Source organism: Mirounga leonina, unplaced genomic scaffold (assembly GCF_011800145.1).
Source record: "Mirounga leonina isolate KUSES-001 unplaced genomic scaffold, KU_Mleo_1.0 Mir_166, whole genome shotgun sequence".
Classification (NCBI taxonomy): Eukaryota; Metazoa; Chordata; class Mammalia; order Carnivora; family Phocidae; genus Mirounga; species Mirounga leonina.
In genome coordinates, this window is record NW_023270418.1 from 554,196 (window position 1) to 565,313 (window position 11,118).

Genomic DNA, 11,118 nt, shown 5'->3' on the forward strand with positions numbered 1-11,118 from the left:
TGAGACCTCCATTCTAATTCTCTTCCTTCTTTTCTGGACTCTTAGGGCAAGTACAGATACATATGAGACTATAATACCAACTTTTTAAAAGAAAGCTTAATGTTTCTTATACTTTCTAAGGCAAGAAAATGGACTCAAAGTTTTGGATACTTTTCTAATACAGGAATTCAGGGTAAAGTTGTTTTCTTAATAAAACAATTCAGTTGTTTGAAGCCTTTCATTTGCTGACTGCTCTAGTGAGTCATGGGTTTGACTGTAGCAAGTCAAACGGAGCATAGACTGTGGTAAGGACCATGAGATATGGTGAGAATAAAGTGAGAACTTTATTCTCACACTGACTGAGGTGTCCGTCTAAGTTCTGCCGCTTTCGAAGCTGTTGTGTGACCTTGGACCAGTTACTTCATCTCTGGAAGCCTCTGCACTGGGTATTTTATTTATTTTATTTATTTTATTTATTTATTTTTTTTAAGATTTTATTTATTTTTTAGAGAGCGAGCGAGAGGGAAACAGCATGAGAGGGGAGAGGGTCAGAGGGAGAAACAGGCTCCCCACTGAGTCAGGAGCCCGATGTGGGACTCGATCCCAGGACCCTGGGATCATGACCTGAGCCAAAGGCAGACGCTTAACCATCTGAGCCACCCAGGCGCCCTGCACTGGGTATTTTAGATATATTATGTCAAATCCTTCAACAGTCTGATGAGGGAGGATGGTGTGATAATCTCTGTTTTATGGATAAGGACCTTGATGTTTGAGTTGTTTTGAGGATTAAATGGAGTAACTCAGTGAATACTAGGGTTTTAAAGATTTGGAGGTTTTTAAGTTACCTTAACTCTTACCCTTCCCCAAATTATGGATTTAAATGTCCTTCACTCCGGGTGCCTGGGTGGCTCAGTTGGTTAAGCGACTGCTTTCGGCTCAGGTCATGATCCTGGAGTCCCGGGATCGAGTCCCGCATCGGGCTCCCTGCTCAGCGGGGAGTCTGCTTCTCCCTCTGACCCTCCCCCATCTCATGCTCTCTCTCTCTCTCATTCTCTCTCACAAATAAATAAATAAATAAATAAAATCTTTAAAAAAATAAAAATAAAAAAAATAAATGTCCTTCACTCCAGATTAACTTTTTCAGTTGGCCCTTTGCAAAGGGCCATGTATGTAAGAAGCATATACAAGGTGAGATAATTGCAGTAAAAATGACCTTATATAGATTTATTCATCTAAAACTTACATGCTGCATGTGTTGAGAATCTAAACAGGCTTTTAAGCCATGACTTGAATTACTAAAGCAATTATTTCATGACTGTGCTTTGTTGAAGGTTAATAAAAACAGTCACTTAAAAAAATAAATGCTTTAAAATAGACTACTCTGGCTGGCTCAGTCGGAAGAGTGTGGGACTCTTAATCTCGGGGTCATGAGTTCAAGCCCCACGTTGGGTGTAGAGATTACTGAAAAATAAATAAGTAAACTTTTAAAGAAATGATCAGCTACTAGATTTACTTAGTCTCATTTAGAGCTGTTGAGTCGTTATCCTGACCGTGATCCTTGGTTAGACAGAAGGCTAGGTTATACTGTCTTCGGGGGAGTACTGAATGTTTAGCACTGTCTTGTGATGCACTACGAGTGACAGAACCTCAGTATAATAGTATTTTTCATGTACCTTCCAACCTTCTTTTGCAGATTGCTTTTCTGGGCCTGACCTCCCACGAGAGAACCAGCTTGCTGAAGCAGAGCAGGCATATGAAACAGACATTGTCCCTCAGGAGGACCCCATACAAGTAAGTCAGATCTATTTTGGCCACTGTGTCCTGTGGAGGATGCTAGTCTAGCCATTGGTTTCCCAGGCTACTGCCACCACCCAGGCTGTGCTGCTCTCCTCTAACTTGCTGTCTGGTGGAGTTGAACCTCTTTTTTCTTGGAAGCCTCAGTGACAGGAGGTGAGTGGTAAGGTCATGAGCCCCAAGGTGGTAAGAATTTGGGACTTAGTCTGCTGGACTCAGCACAAATAGTTAAGTGACTTTGAAGTTTTGCCAAGCTGGGGAAGCTCTCTAGTCAAGCCACATGGTCACAAGATTGCATGTTGCTGGCATGACGTCAGTGTGAGATAACCAAGAATTCCAGCCACAAGGCTCTCTGCAGAAAGCATTAGATTGTGAGCTTTGCCAAGATTTTCCACCTGCCTTTCTATCACTAGTAATTCTTTTAGCCCCGTGTTTAATGTGCCCATCTGTGTCAGGGAGAAGCTAGTGCTTTGGGTTTGGGGTGTGGTTGCTCCAGGGCATCGGTTGTATAAAACCTGTCCTCAGTTGAAAATGGGAGTGTTTGTAAGGAAGGCTGTCATCTTAGAATGATCGGGCTTTGAAGCTTATCTCCCTGTCCTACATATCGGGGTCTTGGAGGCTGGGAGTGCTGCAGAGGTCACCCTGAGCCCTCAGGGGATTTAACGCTTACTTGCATATCTCATGAGTAGTCTATTTTAAAGCACACTCGTGGTACAAGATGAAACTGTTAGGCTGTTAGACAAGGAAATCAGAGCCTCGGATAGGACTATGATCTGTGTTTAGAGAGGAGAGGAATTGACTTAATTGGGAAGAGATGGCTAAGGTGATGGAGGTTGGCTGGTGGTGCTAAGCTTGTGATGATTGGTTCAGACTGGCAAGGATAAAACCCTTTCCCAGTAGTTTAACCAGAGGAATAAGGATGAAAGCCTTTGTGACCGAGGTGGAATTTTCAGCTGGGCCTTGAGAGCTGTGGGATGGGGCCTGACAGAGAAGGACAGAAGGGGATTTCAAGCCCTAAAGAGCCTGAAAGAAGGGGCTGAGATGAAAGAACTGGGGCATGTTTGGGAATTACTGAGTAAGGGCAACATACCCTGGAGGAACTAACAGGAAAGCCTTAGAACTCCTTTGCATCTCGCTTCCACAAACCTGCCCAAATTGAAGATTTGTCTTGTTTGTCTTACCCTAAGTTACTTGTATTCACTAACTAGCTCTGGACGAGTGTTGATGGTACTTTCCTGACAACTCTCCCCACAGCAGCAATGGCATAGTCCTCCTCACGCACAGATATGTTTTAATGCGTATGGGGGTTGGTTTTAATAAGGTTTTTGGAGGACCAGATAGTGTCCAATTGGTAAGATTAATTGGAAGGAGCTCCTTCCTTTTTCCTGGAACCGCCATCTTCCAGTAATTCGCCAAAATGACTAGCACCAAGGAAAGAGGAGAGGCACCCACTGTATGTTCTCTAGACTTTTTAGAAAACATGGAGTTGTTCCTTTGGCCACATACATGCGAATCTACAAGAAAGGTGATATTGTAGACATCAAGGGAATGGGCACCGTTCAGAAAACAACGCCCCAGAAGTGCTACCATGGCAGAACTGCAAGAGTCTACAGTGTCACCCAGCATGCTGTTGTCGTAAACACACAAGGGCAAGATTCTTGCCAAGAGAACTAATGTACGTATTGAGCTTATTAAGCACTCAAAGAGCTGAGATAGCTTCCTGAAGCATGTGAAGGAAAATGATCAGAAAAAGAAGGAAGCCAAGGAGAAAGGTACTTGGGTTCAACTGAAGGGCCAGCCTGTTCCACCCAGAGAAGTGCTGCACTTTGTGAGAACCAATGGAAAGGAGCCTGAGCTGCTAGAATCCATTCCCTCTGAATTCATGGTATGATAGGTCTAAAAAAAGACAAAAGACCCCTGGACTATAAAAAATCAATCAATCGATCAATCAATCAGTCATTGGAAGGCATTGAGACAGGGCCATGTTTTACTTAGGAAGTTTAGGAAAAAACCCACTTTGTTGACTATAATGTTTCTGGCCTTTGAGATCATCAAAATGCGAATCAGGGCAATGGGAATGGAAAGAAGGACACTTATTGATGGCAGTCACCATTCCAGTGAGTGGGGGACTCAGAAGGAAATTAAGTTGCTGGGCAGAAGCCAGGGAATCTCGAAATAGGGATTCAGGTCCAGAAATGGAACTGGGCTTCAGTTTTAATGTCCTCTAAGCTGGGGACCTGTCTGATTCACCTCTGGATTCCTGCTACAGGATCTTCAAAGGACTTTGTATAAATTCTCAGTGAATGTTTCTGGTCTGAATGAATGTTCCAACAGGAAATGTAGTAAGATGTGTTCTCTTCCTTCCTTGGCAGCCTTGGGCTCACACAGAACCTCGCAGATTTCTTTCAGTGTGGCTGCTTCGGCTTAGTGAAGCCCTGTGCCGTGGATTGGACGTCACAATACACCATGGTCTTCCACCCAGCGAAGGAGAAGGTTCTTCGCTCCGTATGAAGAAAAGCAACCCCAGACTCTCCCTCTGACCTGCTAGCGTTTATGTTGATGCCGTGTGGTCTGCAAGTGAAATGAAGATTCAGAGTTCACCTAAGCCCAAAGGAAAATGCAGGTGGTTTTTAAAGCTATTTGGTAAAAAGTTCTCAATAAAGGCATTACACTTTTAGATTTAGCAGGATGGACTGTTCCTGAACAATCTTGGCAGACATCTAAAGAAACTTATATTTTTCACAAGAAAATACAAGTTACATTTTTTTGGAGATAATATTCACTAATTATGGATAAAATGTGGTATTTTCAAATACTTTATTGGTTGTTTCAAAATAGTACTATTCTTTAAACTTGTAATTTTTGATAAATTATTTGTGTTTGTTTTATCTATAAATATGTAAAAAATATTTAAATAGATGTATCTGTTTTGCTTTCACACTTAATAAATTTTTTTTTTTGTAGTTGAGATTTCATTTCTGACACTTAACACTTTTAGAATCTTAAATTGAGAAAAGGTGTATGTAGGACATAAAGAAACTGATTGGTGATTCCAGGAATGAGTTGAGCTCTCTGTTAACACCAGTAAGCAAGATTTAATTTAGTTTTCCATCTTACTTAGAAAATTGAACAGAGGAAATCTTAAAGATTAATTACTGTTTTTACTTAGTACCCTCAAAACATTAGACTGATGTGATTGTAATTGCTAATTTCCCTTAGTCTGGAGGGAAAACGAATTCAACTTTAACTATTGGTATTGTGTATAAATGCCCCTGGGCACGGCCCCTTCCTGCTGAAAACCATTACTTACGGTTCCGTTGCTCTTGGGGTAAAGGCTAAAATTCTCATCATGACCTCCAAGGTCTTGAATAATATAACCGTATTTTGTATACCAGTCTCACTCTGGACCACGCTTTGTACTGGAATCACATTGACCTTTCAGTTTTCCAGGGATCCATTCTTTCCTCTATAGAGCCTTTACAAATAAGGAAACTAAAGCCTAAAGAAATTCCTGTCTTCTCCAAGGTCACTTAGACACTAAATGGGGTCGCAACTCTAGGAGTGCCGGTCATCTTGAATACCGTCCAACACACTGTATGTGTTCAGTAAACATTTAAATTCATTGAATGAATGAATGGTTTTTAAGCAGGATGTGATGTGATCATAATTGTTTGAAGACTGATTCTCTACTGGGGGACAGAAGGACTTTCTCAAGCTATATTCTTTCCCTTTCTCTCTCTTCAGACTCTACCAAGTATGTATTCTCAAATTATGGTCCATACACCATTTAATCAGAATTACAGGGATGGGGCAGGGGCTCACTTGTTTAAAATTCAAATACCCCGCCTCACACCTTCCAAACGACTATATTCCAGCACTTCTAATTGACATGTAATAAGGAAAGCACATTTCATTAATTTAAATTATTCCATAGGTATTTATTGAACACCATGATAGGTCTTTCAGGCCATAAAACATTTAATTGGGCACAGTAATCACAGAGCTTGCAGTCTAGAGGGAAAGCTAAGATAAATGAGCCTATAGTATAATGTAGAAAATATTAAAAGCCGTAAGAGGGGTACAAATAAAATATTGTTAGAGTTTAGAGGTTGGAGAGAGCCTCAATGGATGTGATCAAGTGTTTATGGACAATGAGGCATTAGAAAGGGTCTTTCAATGATACTTAGTTTGGAAATATGGAGTTGCAAGTGAAAGGCATTCTCATGGAGAGAACTCTACAAGTGAAGACAATGGGAGAGTCTGAAGTGTAGTTAAGAACCATGACAGGCTGGGTTTATAGGGTGTTTAAAGTGGGGAGCTTGGTCAGTAAATTGGACTTGTTGATTGGGACTAGATCTCCAGGAGCCTTGAATGTTAAGCTAAGGAGCTGTATTTAAGTGAGCAATAATGAGCTATTTCTTTACTCACTTGTCAGTAAAAAGTCCTCATATCCTCTTGTCTGCTCTCACCAACCCCTGCCAAGTAATTACTCTCAAATTGGGGTCCATAGACCATTTACATCAGAATAACAGGCCTGGGATAATGATGGGGGTGGTGTCTGAGGATCACTTATTTAAAATTCAAATTCCTAGGATGCCTGGGTGGCTGATTCGGTTAAGCGGCTGCCTTCGGATCATGGGCTCAGGTCATGATCCGGGGTCCTGGGATCAAGCCCCGTGTCTGGCTCCCTGCTCAGCAGGGAGCCTGCTTCTTCCTCTGCCTGCTGCTCCCCCTGCTTGTCTGACAAATAAATAAAATCTTTAAAAAAATAAAATTCAGATTCCTCTTCTCAGACCTTCCAGAGGTCTGAGGAGTGAGTCTTGGAATCTCAGTTTTTATCAGGTTCCCCAAATGATTCTTACATTTACATGATACAGTTTGGGAATCACATTTACATGATACAGTTTGGGAATCATTTACGTAAGGACTCTTACCCCATCATTCCATTGTGGCTGTTCCTCAGGCACATGTTCGTGGGAGAGTTTTAAGAAAAAAAAAAGTTTGAGAGTTGGTGTTTTATAGCTAGGCATCCTGGGTTTGAGTCCTGGATCTGCCAATTATAAGTGCCTTTTACCCCTGAACAAATGACTTACCTCTATAATGCTCTAGTTTCCTCATTTGTATCATGTGGATAATAATAGTAGATAACTCCAAATGTTGTGCTGAGGATTAAATGTGTTAATAACCTAGAAAGTGCTTAGAATTCTACTTGGCACATAATAAATGCTCGATAAATGCTATTAATTCAGGAATCTTTGGAAAATTGACTATAGAGGTAAGGAAATGTGCCATATTCACCCTTCCATACTCTGTGTTCTGTGTTTGGGGACTACGATTCTCAAAACTACAGTTTTCCTTGTCAGCTGATTTTCCATTAAGTTTGGCCAGTAGAGGAGGAGGAGGGGAGAAGAGACTTCCTTCCACTCTTCTTACCAGCTAGTCCTCTCAGTGTTGTTCCTATGGTGGCCCTTCACCCTGATGGTGACAGTTGGAATCTGTCTAGCTTTTCTCCTGAGTTCCCCAAACCACCTCCATTGTTGTCCCTTAGAACCCCCAGCAGGACCCAGATAGGGCTGTCTGCTGGGAGGTCTGGCTCCTAGCCCTGGGAAACCTGGCCTGGAGGCATCTGAATTAGGGCGCTCCTATCTCTTCTCTTTGTTTGTCACGGCTGCTTCCCGCAGGTCCCATCTCTGCGCTAAATCAGTGTGCTTCTCTTTACTTTTTGAAAAAGATTAGCAACTGCTTCGTCAATTCCATTCTTTTCTCTCTGTTAAAAAACACAAAACAAAACAAAAAGCCTAGTGTGGTCTCTGTTTTTCTGACTGGACCCTGACAGATCTAGAATGTTAGAGATAAGCTTTTAATAATATTCTAGGCAAGAAGTGATGAAGGCGCAGATTACTGATTGAATGTGGGGGGAAGGGAAGGGAGAGTTCAAAGATGACTTGGAACCCAGTAAATGAGAGGGTGGCAGTGCTCTCCTGAGAAGTAAAGAAAGCCATGGAGAGACTAGGTGATGAGTTTGGTGGGTGGGGGCTACTGAATTTGAGGTATCGCAGGCTGTGCAGTGGAAAAGTCTGGAAGGCAGCTGTAAAGAGACCAGGGCATGGATGGGAGTCATGAACACAGATGGATGAGGTTGTCACAGGAAAGAGGTAGAAAAATGAGATGCAAATGAAATGGGGAGTTGCCCACCTGGAATGGGAAGATCAATTCTAGAAAGAGACCAAAGATGACAACTCATGCAAACGAAGAAAATATGAGGGGGTGGGGGCGGGGAGCAGGAACACGACCTTACAGAATATGGATTTAGGGAGCTGGAGATGAGGAGGAGGGACCAGCGGGGAGGTGAGAGTACAGTGGCATAGAATTCAAGAAGAATTCAAAGAGGACGGAGTCACTCGTCAGGAGCTGAGGAGAGGACAACTGAAGAAAGATGGGCGTTGTGGCTAGGAGGGTAGTGGTGGGCTCAGTGGAGCCGTGGCGGCGGGGAGTGGGGTGGGCAACAGGGAGGGCACCGCCTGATGCGCAAGCAGTAAGGACCAGATGGAACAGAGTCCTATGGCTTGGCTTTGAGAGGAGCAGGGAGAAGGTGGTAGCTTAGGGGCGAAGTGGCCAGGTTTGGGCTTGTTTGGTTTGTCGGGGCCAGGGGAGTGGGACTCTTACCCTGCGATGCCAGAACTTCATTCCTTTCCCCATATATCTGTGTAGACCTATCGGAGATTGCATTTGAATCCCTTCCATAATTATTAGCATCCTGAGGATGCTCCCTGTGGCTTAGCAGACAGGCTGTACACTGAGCAGCGAGAAGTGGAATATCTTGGGTATAGCACATTTGGTATTATAGCTGCGAGTATTTCAGTGCAGGGAGTTCATTGCAGTAATAACCATCCCCCACATCTCAGTGCCTTAACAGAAGCCTTCTTTCCCCCTCTTGTTACAGCCCACATAGCTGTTTGCAGACACTCTAACCTGCAGGGACCCAAGCTCCCTCCCAGCTAGTGCTCCCACCATTTTCTAGAGCCTCAGGGCCTCCTGGCCCTTCTGCATCCACAGATGTGGGAAGAGAATGGAGACTGTCCTGGAGGTCTTGGGGGCCTCAAGTCCCGTGTCCCATGTCCCATGTCCCAGTTGATGGTAGATGAGCCTGGAAAATGTAGGACATTGCCCAGGAAGTTGAGGGGAAACACAAAGACCGCTAAACAACAATAAGGTTCTTTCTTTGTTTTGCTGTGTTTTGGTTTTTTTTTTCTCATTTCCAAACTCCTTCACTCTGCACATAATAATCTCTTCTTTTACATTCTAGCAGAATTTGCTTGTAGTCCAGCCTACACTCCCACTTCATTCGCTCAACAAATGTTTACACAGTGCCTACTGGTCCTAGAGCACCATGAATACATACATGTCACATTTTAACAAGGAAGCGGAGGGGAATTCAAAATCGCAATGTAGAGAGAGCAGTGCTACGTCACTTATATACTGCCTGTGTATCCAGAGGTGGATTAATTCTGTTCAGGAAGTTCAGGAAAGATGTTGCAGAGGAGATGGCATTTGAGCCTGACTTGATGATAGGAGTTCGCCAGGCTGAGAAGTTGGGTGGGGTGGTGAAGATGGGGGTGGGGGGTGGGGCTCTGCCTTCTAGGCGTTTCAGGCAAAAAGATCAGTATTAGCAAAAGCATGATGGGGTGAGGATGCTTGGCCTATTTGGAAATCTTCAAATCTGAGTGTAGCTGGAGCTCATCTGGAAGAGATGGTCTAAAGCTAAGTTGAAGGGTGAGTCCAAAGTCAACTTGTGAAAGTCCTTATATGATATACTGTTATGGGCCAAATTTGGTATTATAGCTTTCTGTTGTTTGAGCCAAACCTGTCCATGGTCCTTCATTGTGGAAGCCCTCGCTGACTATGTATACCAAAGGGTAGGAATGGAAGGGATGTATTCTAGAGACATTTTGGAGTCAGAATCAAGGAGGCTTGGGAGTGAGGCAAGGGAGGGGGAGGGTAGGGCAAAGCTAAGGATGGCTCGAGTTTTGAGCTCAGTCTCCCGGGTGGATGGGTGGTGGGGCTGGTAACTGTGAGATGAGGTGAAGGAGGAGAAAGTTGCACTGCCTGGTGATCGTTTCACGTGCGTATCTTACCCCGCTGCAAGCCTGGAAGTCTCTAGGGTAGGGGACTTCCTAGTGAAGGCCAAGGGACTATATTGCTTTTAAAATCCGTGCAGGCTACAGGGGACTTGATTGACTTATTTCAGTTTCTCACTGGTGTTATTAATTGTACAAGTCACACTGATGGGATCCCAGACGACTCTGGCCAAAAGCTTACAAATTAAAAACAATTGCCCTGTGCTGCCTTCCCCAGAGAGTGTGAAGTGTATAGTATTTCCACCCTCAGGTCATTTGGTGGAACTCTGTGGCTGAATTACCCAGCAGGGGTCTCTGGACAAAGAAAGCATACGTCTACCTCTTTGAAAGTGGAATGGGACACAACCTCTGCCAGCTCTTTGTTTTTCTCTGAGCCATTCTATTAATGCCAGTCCAATAGAGAAAATGACAAAATGTAATTGCATTTTGAGCATCAAAAAACTAGTAGATAAATACGTAATAGAGTCAGTGCGGGGCTTTGTCTATGACAGCAACCCCAAATAAGTGATCATTTTAAAGAAAGCCTTCTTGAGACTTGGAGCATAGAGGAACCCATGGTTTAGTCTAGATACTCACTTGCTTTCATTTCCTCCCATAATTCAGAATTGCATGGGGGCGGGAGAGATGCGGTCGTTGTTAAAAGCAGAGCCCCAAGAAAATGTGCACGCCTGGGCTGCCAAGAACTTGCTGAGGAGGCACAGAGACATTTTTAATTGGCTGCATTTCACGGGTGAGGCTGGTAATTTGACGTAGGAGAGGTTTTCAGAAAATTGCTAAACCCTAGGGAATTGTCCCAGAATAAAAGAAAATCATCCTCCCGTTGTTTATAACATAGAAGCAAACTCCGTGTTTTGTTGCCATGTCCGGGTTTTTATGAAATGTGTGAAGATTGCAAAGCCCATCGTAGGACAAAAGGACTGATTCTTCAGCAGTTTTTTAGTTTTGATGTTCCTTCCAGAATTTGCTCTCCTGTTGTCTGCTTCCTCTGGAACCCCGTTTCCTTCTCTGTTAGCAGCGAGAAAGCCGCTCAGCGGACAGATTCTGGAAGCCCACTCTCCTTGGCCTCTTGTTCCTCCTCCTCACGCCTTCCCCAGGTGACACCAGGATTCATGACATCCTTTGCAGTGAGTTTTTCGCAAACCCCTCTGTATTTTTTTTTTTTCAAATCTCCCTCTATTCTAAAGAAAAGATCCAGAGACACATCAAG

At 43.5% G+C, this 11,118-nt stretch overlaps 1 protein-coding gene across 4 annotated transcripts in view; it reads left to right on the forward strand.

Moving 5' to 3' along the window:
• The window catches only part of ZDHHC13 (zinc finger DHHC-type palmitoyltransferase 13), a 57,991-nt gene extending 51,729 nt beyond the window's left edge, over positions 1 to 6,262 (forward strand). For all 4 annotated transcript variants that reach the window (XM_035012433.1, XM_035012435.1, XM_035012436.1 and 1 more), the window contains 2 exons: positions 1,673 to 1,770; positions 4,146 to 6,262. In XM_035012433.1, the coding sequence (XP_034868324.1) occupies positions 1,673 to 1,770; positions 4,146 to 4,284 (237 nt within the window). In that variant the 3' untranslated portion in view covers positions 4,285 to 6,262. The remainder of the gene's footprint in view (positions 1 to 1,672; positions 1,771 to 4,145) is intronic.
• Positions 6,263 to 11,118: the final 4,856 nt, after the last annotated feature.